The sequence below is a fragment of the Populus alba genome, chromosome 12 (genome assembly GCF_005239225.2).
Source record: "Populus alba chromosome 12, ASM523922v2, whole genome shotgun sequence".
NCBI lineage: Eukaryota > Viridiplantae > Streptophyta > Magnoliopsida > Malpighiales > Salicaceae > Populus > Populus alba.
In genome coordinates this window covers 13,507,267-13,526,603 of record NC_133295.1, presented here as the reverse complement: position 1 = coordinate 13,526,603, position 19,337 = coordinate 13,507,267, and the positions used below count along the sequence as shown (strand labels likewise).

At 32.4% G+C, this 19,337-nt stretch overlaps 3 protein-coding genes across 3 annotated transcripts; 1 reads left to right on the top strand and 2 right to left on the bottom strand.

Annotated features, from left to right (window-relative positions):
• The first annotated feature begins 6,210 nt into the window (after positions 1-6,210).
• On the top strand, positions 6,211-11,414 carry LOC118060558 (phosphatase IMPL1, chloroplastic). The gene is made up of 10 exons (XM_035073792.2): positions 6,211-6,657; positions 7,203-7,270; positions 8,268-8,401; positions 8,692-8,780; positions 8,947-9,004; positions 9,092-9,144; positions 9,527-9,625; positions 9,740-9,853; positions 10,488-10,589; positions 11,090-11,414. The coding sequence occupies exons 1-10, from the start codon at positions 6,352-6,354 to the stop codon at positions 11,186-11,188; spliced, it is 1,122 nt and encodes a 373-aa protein (XP_034929683.1). The 5' UTR covers positions 6,211-6,351; the 3' UTR covers positions 11,189-11,414.
• A 139-nt stretch (positions 11,415-11,553) lies between these two features.
• On the bottom strand, positions 11,554-13,141 carry LOC118060559 (lectin). The gene is made up of 3 exons (XM_035073793.2): positions 12,559-13,141; positions 12,366-12,484; positions 11,554-12,164 (listed from the first exon to the last, which is right to left on the bottom strand). Exons 1-3 carry the CDS (start codon positions 12,898-12,900, stop codon positions 11,795-11,797), a joined length of 831 nt encoding a protein of 276 aa, XP_034929684.1. The 5' UTR covers positions 12,901-13,141; the 3' UTR covers positions 11,554-11,794.
• A 4,671-nt stretch (positions 13,142-17,812) lies between these two features.
• LOC118060561 (protein PHLOEM PROTEIN 2-LIKE A9) lies at positions 17,813-19,050 on the bottom strand. Its single transcript, XM_035073794.2, has 3 exons — positions 18,899-19,050; positions 18,669-18,754; positions 17,813-18,364 (listed from the first exon to the last, which is right to left on the bottom strand). Exons 1-3 carry the CDS (start codon positions 18,950-18,952, stop codon positions 17,989-17,991), a joined length of 516 nt encoding a protein of 171 aa, XP_034929685.1. The 5' UTR covers positions 18,953-19,050; the 3' UTR covers positions 17,813-17,988.
• Positions 19,051-19,337: the final 287 nt, after the last annotated feature.

The following is a 19,337-nucleotide window of genomic DNA, read 5'->3' as shown; positions in this document are numbered from 1 at the left end:
TGAAATAAAATGTTAAGAGATGAAAATAAATAAAAAAATAACTTTAAGAATTATTAAAAGAAAAAAAATAATAATTAAAATAATAAGGATAGAATTGATATAAATATAAACTCAACATAATATATTTTAATTTTTGAAATAGCTGGTATAAAAGCTGAAGCTAGGAGAGATAAAAAAGAAAGGTGAAAAAAACAAATTGTTGCGCCGTCATGCACAAGTGTCTGACCATAAAAAAATGACATCGATATACTTTAATACAGTAATAAAAAGCAGTCTTGGTATGCGGAAAATGTCACATGCTGTCCAAAAAAACATGGATGCTTTTAAGATGCAAATGTCTCTAATTCACTTTAATTATAACTAAAAATTTTACTTTAATTATTTTACCGAAACACCCATGAATCCTAGTCTATCAGTAAACTTGGACGGGTGGTGCATAAGATTAAGAGGGAGGAAGAGGATACATCTGCTTGGCTTTTACAATGAAATTAATGGCTGCTTCTTAAATGCATGGAAAAACTTTAGGGCCTATGATGACTTTAGATTGGACCCGGGGAGAACATTTTGGGGAAAGAAAAACAAAAAAAACCCTAAACCTCACCCTCTCACACAGCCGCAGGTACACAACCTTCCCCTTTAACCAGCGGCCGACCCTATCTTCTCCCCATTTTCTAGAGACAACCGCCGGCCCCTCTCCCTTTGAAACCAAAAAAACCTCAGCCGCCTGCACACAGAGCCGCCGCTCACTTCTCCTCCAAAAAAGGCCACGGCTGATCCCCCCTCCCCCTGTCATCTCCCATAGCCGGCCATCAACACAGCCGTTCCCCACAAGCCCTCTTCCCTATTTTTCTCCTTCTCACAGACCAGCCAAGGCCACACCCACATCAACCTCCATCTACCCTCGCTCCAGCCGCCCACCATTTGGACAAACCAGCGGTGTCTCCGCAGCATCGCCGTCCGAAGATCCAGCAGACCCAGCTCACTTCCCCCAGTTAGCTCCACCGTTGCCCACAATCCATCAACGGTGCAGACCGGTCTCCACCGAAACCAACCCGGAGTAGCCCGAACACAACGGCAACCCACACACGGGTGAACTCACAGACCGTCCCCTTCCTCATCAACCGACTCTTTTTCATCGGTTCAACCCCACGTAGCGGGTTTGGACCGCGAGCCAACGGCCGGATCTGCCACGAGCAGAGGGAAACGAACCGGGAGGAAGAAAGAAGACAGAGGACGGTCCGATCCAAAGGAAGGAAACGATTAAAACCCATTGTTGTTTGTGCGTTTTCTTTTTGTTGCAGGTGACAGGATTCCTCACCGCCGCAAGGAAAAAGGAAGACAGGAGGAGGCTGTTACAGACCCCCTGTTTCCCGTTTCATTCTCGCGGCGGCGAGGTTGAGAAGACGCGGCGCCACTGTTTCTCAATCCCAGAAGCTTCACTGATGTTCCCGGGCTTTGAGGGGTACAGTTGTAAATTAACTGTTTGATGTAAATGTTTTTTTGTTTAATATGTTCGGTAGGGTTAGTTTTGAATTATGGATATTTTTGTAATAATGTAATTGTGAATGTGAGTGTGTGAGCAAGTATATTAAAAAGTGATGTTTATGTGTGTCCGAATTTTTTATTTTTTTTATGTACGTTTTCTTTTAATGTAAAAATAAAAAAGGACCAAAAGAATAAAAAGAATTAAATGTTTTAATTTTAATATGGTCAAGTATTTTAAGAACAAATAAAATTAAGTTGTATTTTATGTGAAAATGTAAGAACATATTTCTATATATTTTGGGATCTAATAATTGATTTATTAAAGCTTTAAGAAATTGATTAATATTTTAAATTTTCAAATTATATCAAACTATAAAGTAGTTTATTTCAGGTAGGATGTGCTAGATGTGCTAATATTTTTCTTTAGCCACAACTAGTCCTTTATCCTCAAATCTCTGACAATGATCAGTACATCCGGGTTTTCTAGTAATCCTCAATGGCGACTCTCAAGACCTTGAATCAAGCAAAGATAACAAAAAATCACCATAAAAAAATAACAAGAAATCACCATCGACGAATCACCGCATGAGTGACGTGCGACACTTCTAAGAACGAAGAATGAGTTAAAGATTCTCTCTTCTAGAAGTATACCTTTTAGATTAATTTGGGTATCCGAACCAGCTTATATGCACCTCAACTAATCTTATATGCTTTGAAGTTAATGAATATGTACGCCTCTAGTGATCTTGATGTTTGTTGGACTCGAACTGGTAATTTCTGGAGAACAAATTCAGGACATAACTAATTAAACTATATTTTTTTAGAATTTTTTTAAAAGTATATTTAATCCGGGATATGGCATGCCAAGCCTTGATATAAGCTTTATAAATGAAACTATACTTCACCTTTTAATTTGTAAAACAAAAACAAGATTAACTTATTAATTATAGTTTAATATTATTGAAAAAACTATGTTTGTATTTTAATATTAATGGTGCAAGTATTTTTTTTAAGAGTTGAATTTTTAATTGTTGAGAAAAAATTGAATATAATGACACTTTAAGAGAGAATGATATTAAAATGGAGAAAACACTTTAACACCGTTTTATTCAATCTCATCATTTAATTAAAGAAATTTGTGTTCCACACAGATTTAATACTAGAATTAAATAATTATATTTTTGAACATGAATTACACAAGAAATTTGTGTATGTGCATGAATCATACTTTTTGCTCTTGCCATTTTCTTTATTTCTTTTTTTATGTTTCCTATTTTCCCAGGGTGCATTGGGATCGATACCAAACTATCAAAATACCACCAGCTAGAGTTAACTAGTCATCTCAATAGCAATGGATCTCAATTCAACAATGTAAGATCTTGGGCTCGGCTCTCAGAGATGTACAACACGACCGATCAATATAATAATAACCTTGTAGAATGGATCAACGGAACATGTTGATATCAATATAATTTTTTTTATGGCCATTTTCTTTTTTATTTATTAAATTTATAAACTAAAATATTAAGAAAATAAGTTTTAAAATCAAAATTAAAATTATAAAAATTAAAGGGATTGTAAAGAAAAAAAAAAGAAAGCAAAGTAGATGGACTAATCATAAATTGTTTCTAGCAAGTTTGAGATTGGCTAAGAGATTTCTCCTTATTTTACACTTTTGCCCTAAATTTTTTCTTTCCTTATTAAGTCTTAAGAAATTAATTATTAATTTGTACATAGAAGGTTGCAATAAAAAAATCATGATATTGTAGAGTGCTATAATCATGTACATATATTTGTTTTAGTATATTTTGTAATTATAATTATACATAAGAAAAATATCAAAATATACCTTTAAACAATTAGGGTAGTATCAATTTCACACCTAAACTATTTTATATTTTAATTTTACCTTGAACTATTTTGATATGTTAATTGTAATTTTTGTTAGAATCATTTAATGGAAACATAATTGTTAGAGATGAACATTTTTTGTTTGGTTTTTATAAGAAAAAAACTAATTAAATTGATTTTTTTTTATATTTAGAACCGGATCCAACGACGAGGACTAGTTTAAATTGAATAATTTTGGATCGATTTAGTTTGGTTTTTTAAAAAAAAAAATTAGCAAAACTTATTGGCTTTTTAGTAGGCTTTAGATGCTTTTATAGCCAAATCCAGTTAATTTTTATAGAATAAAAGACAAAAATAAAATAAACTTATAAGATGGATTATATAATTGCATGTATTCAACAACATCTATAAATATTATCACAAAACTAAAAAGAAAAGAAAAGGTAGAAGAAGATATTAACTTATCCAAACAACATATAAATGTAATTACAAAAGTTTATTGTGCGGAAAACCTATTAAAACACTAGACCGGTTCACTTTTATACATTAAAAACAATTTGAACTTCATGTTTTTTTTTATATAAAAAAAGATGCAAGTCTTAAGGGTTTGGAAAAACAAAGAGCATAATGTCATTATAAACAACAAGGTTTTTTAAAAAATTGGACATCTTATATATTCGTTCTCATAACCATATATTTTAATAGAAGGTTATGGAATCAAGATAAATTTAAACTATCTTTTTCTAACAAGGATTTTAAATATTTATTTAATAAAAATCCTAAATACAAATTAATCTTTTTAAACTAGGAATATTTTTACTTGATTCTAAATATATATATCAAAAGGGAATCTTTCTATTATTTCAACATTATCGGCATCCTTTTTCATAAACATACTTCATATATTCTCGACGAATTCAAAGAATATTTTTTTTCCCTTTTGATATTATAGGAAAATACACGTAGACCGAAGGTTATTGATTCCATTATCTGCTTCTGTACATATATGATTTCCTATTTGCAGGGAACAATAATTAAGATGAAGTCAATTTAAAGCACAGCCAAAAGGCTCGATTTTTATCTTTATTAATCCAATTTTTAGTCTATCATATTTCATCACGTCTTTTGACCCTTGCTTGCTAGAATCACTGGACAGATGCTTAAAAACATGAGGCACAAACACGAGTTCAGAGGAAATACCTCAAAGGGGTTGAACTCCTTACCTCAGGAAGTCAGGAACTCGATATTTGGTATTGAAATGGGCATGTCTCTTTATGTTATTCAAGTTATAACTCCTAGATATATACAAATATACAATAAAGATAAACACAGAAACAGAGACATGAGAAGAAGAAAAAAATCGAATGTGATTTTCTCCTCTTCTTGGATCTATCCCGCTTGTATACAAGTACAAGTTGAGAGTGAAAAGGCTATATTTTGAAATTCTTTGAAAAAAAAGGGTCTTTCATGAGAAATACAAAACTGGTGGGGCTCTTTCTATAACTAATATCTCTTGCAGAAATGCTATCACAAAATTCCATAAGTTGGCAATCATTAGAAGGAAAATAAAGGAACCCAAAATCAATTATAACTTTTAATGCAAGTAAGAATTCTTTTAAGTCATGTTTGTTTCTTGAAAATTTATTTTTTAAATTTTTCTGTATTTGTTTGCCATTAGAAAAGTTGGTCAACGAAAAATATTTCAGTCAAAGAAAAATTTGGCTTGATTTTCAGGAAAGTGTTTTCCTTTAACTGTGTTTGTTTTCCAGAAAGTGATTTCCGGGAAATCACTTTCCAAACTTTCTTGTGTTTGTTTACTATTAGAAAAGTTGGTCAACGGAAAACACTTTCCAGTAAAAGGAAAATTTAGCTTGGTTTTCAGGAAAATGTTTTCCTGAAAAATTTAGGCGGAAAACACTTTTCGGAAGTTGTGAAAAATTTAGAAATGTCATTATTTGCTGATTATATCAAATTTGATCCTCAAACTTTTAATTGCTATATATATATATATATATTTTTTTTTTGAATATTTATTTTTCAATTTTATCTCTTAAAATTTTATTTTTATATTAACTTTGGTCTGTATTTTTATAATTGCTATTTGCTTTTTCCTTATCATTTTTTTTATTGCAATTTTTTTATCTATCAAATTTGATCCTCATTCTTTTGATTGTTACTTATTTTATTTGAAATAATTTATGAAATGTTGTTTATTATTATTTTAATTTTTTCATCTTTTATTTTTTTTTTAATTTTTTTAGATTTGATCTCTATTATTTTGATTATTATTTTATTTTATTTGAGATAATTTATGAAATTAATTTTTTTTCAATTTCATTCTCATTTAACTTTTTAATTTGTAAGATTTGTTCCTTATTATTTTAATAAACTTGAAAAAAATAAAATATTAATAAGTTATTTTTCAGCTCATTTTACATGACATAACTAAATATTAGAAAGTGTTTTTCAATTTATTTTTCATTACACTATCAAACATCAAAAAAATATTTTATCATAATTTATTTTTCCCAAAATTTATTTAAAAAAAAAAAATATTTTCCAACAAACAAACATAATAATGTTAATGATAGCAAGCTTGTGCTAGTCTACTTTAATATGTGAAGAGTGTTCATCAGTCTCTCCCATCACATACGTTTTTTCAGACATCTTCGTTGATCAGATGCGTACAATGCCATAACTTGAGTCAGTGAACTGTCAAAGCTACTGTGGTGAGGCAAAAATGCTACTATGTATTAGTCTCTAAAATCATCCTTGACTCCTTGTCCTTACCTAACTCCAGACGACATGTAACTCACTATGAACGACATGACACTACGCAGTCTGTCCACCTAAATTCCACCTTAGATTCTTAGTACATGCAGACAAGACTAGCTTAGCAACGCAGATGCATAAAAACCTGTGGCACAGACGATAGTACAAGCAAAAACCTCAAAAAGTTCCAAACTTTGTACCTCAAAAAGTCACAAAATCAAGAACTCTTTAACTGGGATTGAAATGGGCAGGTCCCTAGTGTTTTCCACTAACATTCCCCTTGAATTTTGTCAGAACCCCAGATCATTTTCACTCTTAAATCACTCAAAACTTTGTTTTCCACAAAGATTTATTGAGAATTCTCAGAGTGGTTATAAAAAAATTCAGCTTTTGAACTTGAAACTAGCGAGGAAAGTGTGCACAAAGGCTGCCTTGTCAGAGATTACTAATGAAAGGAAGTATCCTAAAGTGGGTGCTCCATCAACTGGGCCTATATCAGCTAATCAGCTTATTCAAGTAGTTGAAACAGCCGCTAAAACTGGTGCCGAGGTTTGGTTTCTCTCTCCAGGTCTCTCTTTCAAGGATTCTTTAACTGAGTGAGACTTTGATTCTGGTTCCTGTTCAATTCAAAGTAGATTTTTTTTAATTAAAAGCTCATGACAATGTGAAATTTATGAGCTTTCGTTGTGTTTTTGTTCAATTTTCTTAGAAATGATATGCGTTTCATCTGAAATTTGTTTCATTTTTCAATTAATCTGGAATGCCTGAGTTATGTTCTACTCTATATAGGATATGAAGTTCAATTGATAGTCAATTTAATTATGGATACATGACCCTGTTCTTTTCCAAAGCAATTCTATGTTCTAAAGAAAAAAAGAAGAAGACAACATTGAACATATTTATAAATGTTTACATTGCTAAATATCTCTCAAGTGAATGCCCTGAATATTTTTTTTTTAAATAAAGTTTTTTTGTATATTTTTTTGTTGTTAATTGACCATGTATGATTTAGGGATTGGCTGGTGTACATTATTAACATCAAGTAAATGCAAATTGAACCTGTAGTTACCTAAGCATTCTGTTTCTCAATCCAGGTGGTGATGGATGCTGTTAATAAGCCTAGAAATATCACGTATAAAGGACTTACAGACTTGGTGACCGAGTAAGGACTTATCAAAGTTTCCCAACTATTGATGTATGTCTATATTTTCTTTATTATTCATAGTCATATAGTGTTTATGCTATTGAGGGGAAAAGCTTGTTACCTGCTTTATCATTGTTTATTGCCTACCTTGTCATCTACTAAGTTAGATGATAGATAAGATGTTTCAAGGTGATGATCTGTGTGGATAAATTGCATTTGCACCTTAATACACTCGTATGTCCTTGTGGAATCAGAATGTGAACATTGAAAAGCAGTCCTTTTTTTGCTTTCTGATCATACTTAATATCTTGCTGTGTGGCATTGATTAAAATCATTAAATATCAGCAACTTAATAACTGGGCCTAGATGAAAAAGAAATTCATCTCTATCAATTCATGAGTAAATTCATCTGCCGCTTTTCTGTAGACTAAAATTCGAAGGAATGTTCTCAATATGCAGATATAAATTAACAATATTTGGAACTAATCATATACTTAATGGGCATGCCCTCAAGCTGCTTTTCCCCATTGAGTAATTGTATAGCCTTAAGAGGCTGGAAGATGTTTTCCACAAATCTTTCTCCTCCTTCCTGTTCCCCACATAGGATGAACCGTTGCACTCAGACGCAAAGCTATACAGATGTCTTTGAGTGGAGATCATTTAAAATGGATGTCTTGGAAGGGGGATTTCTTGCAAATGAAAAATTTATCTAGTTAGAAATTTTCATTGATGGCGGCAACCCATTTCCTGTGCAAGAATTATCTTTGTGTGATCATGCCATTCAATCACAGTCTATAATCATCTTATCATTTTAGTCCATAAAAACGATGCATGTATTGACTATTGGGTTCTGGCTTAAGGAGGAGTTGATAGATTGACCACTATATGGTCATTAAGTTGCTTTTTAGTTAAAGATTTTCCAAAGCATCTGATATATTGGTTTACCTTCTTAACTGATCGGATTCTGAACTGAAACATGACAATTTTCACGTTATTTGTCCAAATTTACTTGCAGTACAGACAAAATGAGTGAGGCGGCTATATTAGAAGTTGTAAGAAGGAATTTTGGAGATCACCTCATTCTTGGGGAGGAGGGAGGAATCATAGGAGATACATTATCAGATTATCTATGGTGCATCGATCCTCTAGGTTTGTCTCCTTTAACTCTTGGTTTGTTATTTTTGTTATGCTTTTTACTTTTTCATTTTGAAGTTTTTTTTTTTTTTTTTTTTTTTTTTCATTTTTTCTCTTTGCTGGGTGTGGAAACTACAGTTATATAGAATTTTAGAATTTAATTTTGATTATCAATTATGCATCATTGATAGCATTATGATCGGCATCTTTTCTAGACATATATCAGAAAAGCTTTGCATGAGTAGATCTTTGTTATTTTTTCATGTTAAGTGACTTGAAGTTATCAAACATTGCTATTTATGTAGATGGAACAACAAATTTTGCACATGGTTATCCTAGCTTTGCAGTTTCTGTGGGAGTTCTGTTCCGAGGGAATCCGGCGGCTGCTGCTGTGGTACTAATCAAATTTATTTCTATCTTAAAAGATAATAGAGTAGACAAGGCCTAATTCTTTTTCGACATAAAAGAAGGATGAAAACACAATCACAGGAAACAAAAATAATCAACATTACATGACTGAAAAGGAAAACGAAAGCTTACAATCTAGCACTTGTTTTTAGGTGGAGTTTGTTGGTGGTCCCATGGCTTGGAATACACGCACATTTACTGCAATTGCTGGTAAGAAATTTTACTGAACTTGTTATTTTCTTTATTAAATTGCCTCAGTCATTTGTTCATCTATGGTACTAAAATTAATCATGTTAGGTGGAGGAGCATTTTGTAATGGCCAAAAAATTCATGCGAGCCAAACCGATCGGGTACGTGATCATGTGTTGATTAAGATTAAGATCCTTGATTTTCACACATCACATCTGGAGCTCAGCTTCATTACTTGCTGAAGCTTAAAGCCTTACTAATGAGTTGAACTCACTCTTATAGATTGAACACATCATGGAGAGTTAATTGACTTGCATCATTTTATCTACATAAAATTATCATTTTGCATCATATCTTTTCTAGAATCACTAAGAATGAAAAGGGAAATGGATAGGTAAACAAATGACATAAATTGACCATTTTGACTATATTAGCAAGGTAGATTGTAAATATCCCCAAGTTCATGGTTTTTAAGTTGCTCCTCATTTCCTTTTGTTCTTCTTGTTCCCTTGTTTTTCTTTTCTTTTCTTTTTTTTCTTATAGGTTGAGCATTCTCTTCTTGTGACTGGCTTCGGATATGAACATGATGATCCATGGGCCACTAACATAGAACTATTCAAGGAGTTTACTGATGTCAGCAGGGTATTGCCGTTTTCCTTTTAAATTGTTTACTTGTCTGATAGGCTGTTGTTTTGTTTAACATAACATATTCTGTTTTTGCATTCTCTTCTTTTTCTGCTGTCTAATAATGTATAGGGTGTTAGAAGGCTGGGTGCTGCTGCAGTTGACATGTGCCATGTAGCTCTAGGGATTGTAGAAGCATATTGGGAATATCGTCTTAAGCCTTGGGATATGGCTGCTGGTGTTCTGGTAAAAGTTGTCTTTTTACAAATGCTTTTGCTTCATATGCAATTAGACTCTATTTCTCTTTTGAGATTGTAGTACTTATTAATGGGGTAAAATATGACCTATTAGTGTATTGGCACCTCTTATATCCTACATGCCACTCTAAATAACTCAACTTACCTTTAGGTGTGTGTGGTGGTAAGGCTTCCTGACTCAGATTTCTGCTTTGGTGAATATCTAATGCTTTGCTAATATGTGCAACGGATTCCTAAGTTGGTGTCCAGTTAAAAATTACTGCAATTACGCCATCAAGAAAGATGCTGAAGGTTGTACTTTCTAGAAATTGAGGAGTAACTTATCATTTTGACTTTGCCATTGAGTAATTGACTGAGTGCTCTCCCCCTAAAGCTCCATGGTGACTCTTCAACCATAAGCTCTACAGTAAACATAGTCGCCCTGTTCTTGGTGCTATGATTATTTCTCTTACTCGCCACTTGTTAAACTTGCTAAAATCACAGCCACCATCCTTGGCATTCCCCAACTAACATAAACAGGCACTTCAAACTATATGTGTTGAATATAGAATCAATTTTGCTAGGAATCAGGCTCAGTTCTAAATATTTCAATATTAATGTCTTCTTTTTTACTTATCAAGCAGATAGTTGAAGAGGCTGGTGGGGCAGTATCTTGCATGGATGGTGGAAAATTTTGTGTATTTGATAGATCTGTTTTGGTGTCTAACGGTGTGCTGCATGCCAAGGTTAGACTTCACTGCCTGTTTCTTTTGACAAAATTGAGCATTGTTCTTTCTCTGTTTTCCCCATTCTTTGAGTGCAGACATACAAATGGCATGAAAATCTTAACCAAATGGAAAGGCATTCGCGGTAAACATATATGACTTCTAAGGTCACAATTTTGAATAGCTAATTGTTGGGCCCTCTTGCTCTAATTGGAAAATATCTAGTACCCATTTATGAGGGAGTTATTTCTTCCTTCCACCAGAAAAGATGAGAAGGAAATTGCTAGAACAAGCACCTTTTCTTGGAAGGAAATGACTGACCCACATCCCATGATGGATGTGGAGAAGTCTATTCACTCTGAAAATAAATAGATCAAATGTTCTATATTCATATTACACTATGTGATCCTCAACCCTTTTGGTAGCTGTTCAATGATTTCAAATAATGTGCCAAATTCATTAGTGTGCTCTGTGATCTTGTTTGAATCAGATGATATATATTGATTTTCTTTATAATGCAGCTTTTGGAGAGAATTGCACCTGCAACTGAGAAACTGAAAAGCAAAGGAATTGATTTCTCATTGTGGTATAAACCAGAAAATTACCGCACTGATCTTTGAGATGACTAGCATTTTTTCTCATTTGGAGCTTTGCTGCAGCAAGCAGGTGTTGCATATTGGTACCCTAACTTGTTTTTATTTTCTGAATTGATCTTTTAATATAGCTTTATTTATTTGATTGTCATGCACTTATGTACAAGCTCCTGTCATGTTACTTGATAAGCGACATGTATGCTTCCTTATCATGTATGTTCTTCAAAAATAAAAGAATTAGTTTAATGCAGTCTCTTTCATGGTCATGATCTTTACAATTGAGCGGTGAAAGGAAGCGCTTCAGTTTGTAGATGACCGTGTTGTAGGGACAAAATGCGACATGCAAAAATGTCGTCATGCTATAATTATTTTTTCAAAAAGGTAAAACAGAATTAAATAGCAACACAGTTTTATTTTCATTCAACTAATTTATCAAATTCAGCATCTTCAATGAAAACTTGGAGATCTACACTCTCTTGAATCTGTTTTGATTATTCAAAGCATGGTAACTTTGCTATCCACTGAATATTTGAAGGAAATCATAGGTTATTCTTCAGCCCATTTCTGTTGATAGTAGATTATTCTTTAGTTCATTTCTGTAGATAGTAAATGTTGTATCATTTCTGTGAAAGATTAAGTTTTTGGTCGAATGGCAATCCCTTTGATAACAAGGCCCCTCTTCCATTCTCCGCCATCATATTCATGCATGCCGAATTGTATCTCCCCAACATTTTCTGGTGAAGTTATGAACTCGCCAACTGGCACTTCAATCCATTGCTCTCTTGTTTTTGTTTGTAAATTTTCTTTGCGTTCTTGCTTGTATCCATTTGGGAGAACCAGTGAGACATTCACTGGAACTCCCCATCCATAAGCTGGGTCTTTCAGCTTTATTACAAATACAACTTCATACAAAACACCTGGGGAGAGCATTTTTGTGTTGAATTTCCCATATATTTCCAGCCAGCAAACATCTAATAGCTCTGCCACATCCACAGTGACATCACTGTCATAAGAGAACTGATGATTAGGACTTGAGAAAAATGAAATCTCCTGGAAATGAAGCTGACATGAATTTGAAGATGTACTAGATATACGCATTATGCATATCAGACTAGCTACAGCATGGAAACTGGGATTCCGGCATCTTAGAAATCAAATACTCAAGACAGAAACCCTAGTATGGATTGAATACATTTATAGTTACCCTGATTCACGTATGGAAGGCCATTTCCAGTAACGTGCATCTCCTCCCCAAGTGATTGATAGATCCTTTGCAAACAGCATGAAGCAATTGCTGTAGCACTTCTTTTCAACCCAGTACTTCTGCAATAAAATTGCAATGATTTTTATGAAGTAAAAAAATAATGGTACAATTAAGGAGATGGAAATGAGTTTACCTTTCTCTTTTGGTTCAAGAAAACTCCAGTGCTCAGTTGATCATACAGTTTGTCCACTGAAGACCTGTCAACTGGGGAGTCTGCATCTCTTAATATGGCTTCACTGTTATGTGGTAACTTGACTTCTTTTACCGTCTTTGATTGTAGCTTAACATCTGCTGCTTTCTCCTGTCGTATCATCAAGGGCTTTGCTTCCGGTGCTTTCTCCACCGTCTTCAACTTGGTTTCACTCTGTTTTGCCTCTGTCGATGTCTCTTCGTTGTACTGTGGCCGAGCATGGCTGGGTTCGCCCCCTGTCTGTTGCGACTCTGAAGCCTCATCGTGTGAACTCCCTGCTCCCATCTCTTCATAATCATCAGTTCCTCGCACACTTCTGTTTTTTATAGCATGGTGAGGTCAAATTAGTCATCATTCATCTTGTGTACTAGAAGATCAAATTAGTCAACAATTATTCTGCCAAAAATGTGCTAACTCATGATCTGGACGTCCAGTGATGGAAAATCAATCAAGTCCTAGGCTGTAATCCCTTGATCAAGTGTGCTGAGCTATGATTAATGTATTGAAATGCAAGTGGTCTAAAAATTTGTGATCCATCAAATTAAATTAGATACCTTGTGGGCTAGAGAATATGTGTTTTTCTTTCCTGTTTCCTTCTAAAAATTTGCGATCCATCAAATTTCATGATGCTTTTGTGTAGACTGATGCTTTCACAAGAGAATTGGATTCGGATTCGACAGAGGTTACCACTTGATGATGCAGATGATGTTCACATCAATGAAAGGAAGTAAAGAAGATACATTTTGCTTCCATTATAAAAGAAAAAGGTAGTTGTTCTGTGATAAAGCATCCATTGAAGTTATATTCCCTGAACTCATATTCGTTTTTGAATTTCTGAGAAGATAAAAGAGCATCTTCATTTTCTTTTACACAATACGATATGCATGCCCACGCGTTGCCGTAGGCTTATAAAAAAAATATATTTAATAATGTTATAATTATGAACCAACACTAGATAAGTAATAGAAACTAAAAGTATGATGGAGCTAATATTTCATGATAGAAAAAAAAGTTGTATTGGTAATCAAAACTTAGAGATTGAACAAAATAATTTGTAGCAATCCACAGTATTTTAAGAGGAAAGATACAAAGCTTTCACCATATGATTTAGTTTTTTTGTTAATAAAAAGCAAAAAAAATTACAAAGCTAAATTCTCTACCAACTTAATATTAAAAAAAAAACCAACAAAGATAATTTTGAAAGGAAAAAAAACCTATAAGGAAAAACGTTGTAGTAATTGATAATATTTTTTGAGGAAAACTACAGTGCTTTCTCCAATAAAATAAAATAAAAAACCATTTAGAAAAATACTGTAACAATCCATAGTGTTTTGTGAGAAAAACTACAACGCTTTCCCCATATGATTTAACTTTATTGTAATTACAATTCTTAACCAACTTAATATTAAAAAAAAATAGACAAAGATAATTTTGGAAAAAATAATAAAAAAATCATATGGAAAAACACTGCAATAATTCACAGTGTTTTAAAGAAAAAAATAATTATAAAGATAAATTCTTAATTAACTCAATATTAAAAAAAATCAAATCGACAAAGACAATTTTAGAAAAAAAAAATATCAAAAGAAAACACAAAAAAAAAGGAAAAAAAATCATGTTGGAAACACCGTAGCAATTCATAGTGTTTTGTGATGCTACAGTACTTCCCCACATGATTTAACATTATTTATAATGACTTGTAATAGTAATTTCCAACAATGTTTTGTGAGGAAAGCTATCGTGCTTTCCCCACATAATTAAGTTTTATTACAAAATTAAATTTTAACCAACTCAATATTAAAAAATATAAAATCGACGAAGATAATTTTTGGAAAAAAATATTACAAAAAAAACACAAAAGAAATTGAAAAAAAAACCATGTGAGGAAAAACAGTATCAATCCATAGTGTTTTGTGAGAAAAAACTTGTATTTATTTGTAATTGCAATTATTAACCAGCTTAATATTTAAAAAACATAAAATTGACAAAGATAATTTTAGAAAAAAAACACAACAAAACAGAAAAAAAAAAACCATATGAGAAAAAACATTGTAGCAATCCATAATAATTTGCGAGGAAAGTTACAGTGCTTTCCTCACATATTGTAACTATAATTTTTAACCAACTCAATATTAAAAAAAAAAGAAGATAATTTTAGAGAAAATCATAAAAAAAACAAAAACAAAAAAAAAAAAACATGCGGAGAAACACTGTAGCAATCAACAATATTTTAAAGAAAAAAATTACAAAACTAAATTCTCAATCAACTCAATATAAAAAAAATCAACAAATATAATTTTAAAAAAATAAAATAGAAAAAATATATGAGAAAACACCGTAGCAATCCACAGTATTTTAAAGGAAAAAAATTACATAGTGAAATTTTTAAACCAGTTCAATATTTAAAAAGTAAAATCAACAAAGATAATTTTTTTAAAAAAATAAATGAAAAAAAAAAAAAAAAAGCTAAGTTTGGAAAAAAAAAAAGAAAAAAAAGAGGGAATGTTTAAAAAAAATGAAAAAAAAAAAAAAACACTGTGGATTACAATAGTAATTCACAATGATTTAGGTGTGGGGGAACAGTGGTTCCCCGACACCATTTAGATATTGTTAATGTTAATAGAGCTCGCTCTGCTTGCCACGTCTTGTCAAAGGATTCTGACACCTTGTGGATACCCCCATTTATTGAACTGGCCAGTAGGTCAGCTTGGTATCTGGCTAGCTCATTCCCTACCCGTATCAAGTTTTTTTTTTAAAAAAAAAATTCAATCCAAGATTTACCTGTGTAACCTAGCTATTTTAATTAAAAACAATAATTCAAAATGATTCTGATTTTTTTTTTAATTTTAAATAATATTATTTTAATTAATTTGCATTAACTTATGATTTAATTCTTAGACGGGTTGAATTTAATAACTTTAAAAAACATAATACGTAAAAAAAAAAAAAGGATGGAAAAAAAAACATCAACTCATCTTAAATTCCTAGATTCGTAATTCTTAAAACGAAATCATTTGCCTTATTAACCTGCTTGTGGTCTAATCTTGATACCTGCAAGAACATGCTACCCTTCCACGAGTAGCTTTTATATTTTAGGGTATTTAAAAATGTAATAGAAATTTTTAGAAATATTTTTTGTTTAAAAATATAAATAAATAATATATTTTTTATTTTTAAAAAATTTATTTTTAAAATCATCGTATCAAAACAATATAAAAACATAAAATAAATAATTTTAAATAAAATAAATATTTAAATGTTAACAAAAAAACAGGTTAAACTGCCCAACTAAACACCCTCCAAACATGCCAAACTCCAAAACTCCATCTCTAAAATAGTGAATTCTCCACCACAAATCTCATCCCACATATCGTTTTTCTTCCTGTAAGAGTACTGAAGTATAACAAGATGACAGTTGATAAAGCTGAGAAAACCTCACTGTCTTGAGCTTTCTTCGCAGATAATAATAGGCTGGAAAATAGGTATTACCCTGAAAATATTGTGTAAGAAAAGTAGATAGAGAGATAGTTAAAGTGTTTTTTTAGTGTTGTTTAAATTACAAAACAAAAAAAATAAAAAATAAAAAACCTTGTTCTCTCTCGCTAAACCTAAGAATATATCGCCTACATTGGAGAAAATTTGGAGCAACTTGCCATGAAAGGTTAAAAAAAAAAAAAAAAGATAGAGAAAAGAAAAAAAAGAAATAAATGAGAGAGAAAGGATGGTAAGCTTATTGGGTTTTGTAAATTAGCCCAACCAAATTACAAGGTAGCTTGGTCAGTTTGAAAATTAGCTCAACCAAGCTCTATGACAGATCAATTTTTTCAATCATGTCATCTTGTTTATCCTCCTCTTTTTCTATTAATGGAAATTAAGACAACTAAAAGCTTAAGGAATCACTTCAAGAAAATCAGAAACTTTATTCTGAAAATGAAACAAGACAAAGTCAGATTCAATCTCAACGTATCAGCAGGATCCTGAAACTTCTTCTATCAACAAGGGGGGAAATAATCACTTACACCCTTCTAATAAGGGCCAGAGAGAGCCTCTGTTCTTTCCTCATAATCCATATCGTAGTGCAAAGCTTTATGCACTACAAAAATATAAAGAAAGTTGCTGTATAAGCACTAGAAATATAATGTAGCCAACATAATTCTTATTATGTTCGAGTAGAGATGGTAATTTAACTTGAATCCGATGGATATTAATCTAAATAAATGGTTTTTTTTTAACTTGAATCCGAATTTTGTACCGTAAAGTTAACACGGGTGGTGCGTGTGGTGACAAGGAAGAACAACAATTTATGGCTTGCACCTTAGTTTCTCAACTCCCAGCTTCTTTGTCTTTCCCTTTTTGCTTTTCTGCCTACACTTCTTTATCTAGCTTTGATCCTTTAATTAAGCTTCCTATGAACAAGTCGAGGATTTATTAGTATCTATGACAAGAATTACTTCGAGAAACCGACAGATGTATGAAGACGAATACAAATGGAGTATGGAAAGTGATTCCTTGATTCAGCAATGCAAGATATGAAAATGTTAGGATAGGATTGGTGCAAAGTATTTATGGACACAGTACAAAAGGCATAATTAAAGGTGAGGGAACAAAACCTTTTTCTAAATCACACGCTATCAAAAGTGTTTTGCCATGCAGCTCGTGATTCTGAATTACTAGCTAGCTACCCATAAGAAAATTAGAGTTTTCCATAACTTATCTGCAGATGCACTTTGGAGTCTGTCCTTAATTCTAACATTTTCACTGCAATTGTAGCTGTAGAATTGATGCAGGAGGTTACGGAGGATCTAAGTAGTCATATATGGATTTATTGCAACTGGAATAACATAAAATGCCTAGCATATACGTTTATGAATAAGATGGATAAGCTCAAGTCCAAGAATGGACATGTCAAACGTTCTTTCTGACAAAAACGTTTATTCCATCGTTGATTCGAGCTCATATTTTCCAAGGACGTTGGTTTATTTATTTTTAAGTTATTAACCAGGTGTTGTCTTTTTTTCTTTTTTTTTTATCTGTTTAGCCTGTTCTGCAAATTTGGAAAAAAAATCGTGCTAGTTTTTCTTTCGCTTCGCTCGGCATTTGGCCTTCTTGGTGTAGAATCAATCGATTCTGGCTTATCGAGAAAAATAAAATTTCTTTATAGCTAGAATGCAATTGTTAAAGTAAGTTTAGTTGAAGATGGAACAAAACAAAGCATTCATTTATTTGATAGAAGAACTAAACAAAGTACATAAATCTTGAAGACACACCCCATGAACAGGTAGAGCTTGGTAATACAAGACAGTTAATTTCATTATTATGTTGCATCTTAAATAGGATTGTGTATATATGTGTGTGGTTAATTTGAACAAAAGCTCAAGATGTCACTGGATCAACTGTGGCCCCGTGAATTAGCAAACCTCCCTTCCATTTCCCAGTCCATACTTCATACAAACCAAAATAGAGCTTGTTATCATCTGCAGTTCCTTTAACATCAATCTGAAACGTGGGTTCTACGATAGCAGTTCTGTTGTCTGAGTTTTTCTCTTGTAGTTTGATTTTGTTCCATTTGTATCTTCCCCTCTTCCCTACCTTAGCCATCATGAAAATAGGACTATTACTCAATCCAAATGCACCTGGTTTCACCTCTAATTTGAATTTAATTTCGTACTTCCCTTCTGGTAGAGAGTCCTTCGTTGTACCTGTTAGTTCAAGCCAACACACTTGAACTAGCTCTGCTGGATCGTCCGTGCTGCATTAATATTGAAGTTCGAATCGTATAGTTTTTTTTTTGTTAATAGTCGAAATATCGTATAGTTGTCAAATAACAATCTTTGTCCAAAACCTTAAACTATTAAAATTCTAAGATATTATTTATATTATTTTCCAACGATACTAAATGTATGTTTGTGTTTGCTTAGGAAAGTTTATGTATCGAATGCTACAAAACTAAGTTTCTTTTCCTTCTATAACTAAGTAAATATCGAACTTCAGACACTGTAAATTGAATTTTCCATCAACTTCATTGAAACTTTTAAGAGAAGATGTTTCCTTACCCTTTCTTAGGCAAGTTCCAGTAGCGTTCGTCGTGGCCCCATATGATGTTGAAGCCCCTCGGTCTAAATGTCCACCTTTGGCTATCCTGTAAACATGAAGAGGAACTCTCGTCAAGAAATAAATTTCAGCTTGAATATAGCGAGTTGATTTCAACAAAATGTTCAGCTGATGTTAGTAAGTAGTAGGATTATAGCAAAACTGATTAAAGATACAGCATTCTGAACTTTACTCTTTTCACTATTTCATCAGGCTCTGCCTCGTAATGTGGTTTATTTGAAGACATCTTGAGAGGAAATCAATTGTATTGTTGGTTTTGAGAGAAGGAGATGATAAATTTATGGATCCTTACTGAGCCTTTTATACAGTACAAAGGATGAAAGTTTTCTCACTTCATGAATATGTCAGCTTCGAAGAAATGAACATTAGAAGAAACTCAACCGCACAAAGTAAAAGAGATTGGAATATAGCTTAGGACGGCAAAAAGATAAAGTAAACGTGCCAAACTTTATCAGTGAGAAAGGAACCTAAACTTTTTCTTTTCTTTAATCTTTAACTGTCAGTACTGCTCTATATATGATCAAGAAAAGAATCGATCCACTGGGTAGAAAGACTTGAGCTTCAGCTTGCGTGTGTGAGCACTCGCATGCGCGCAATATACAAGAAGTTTT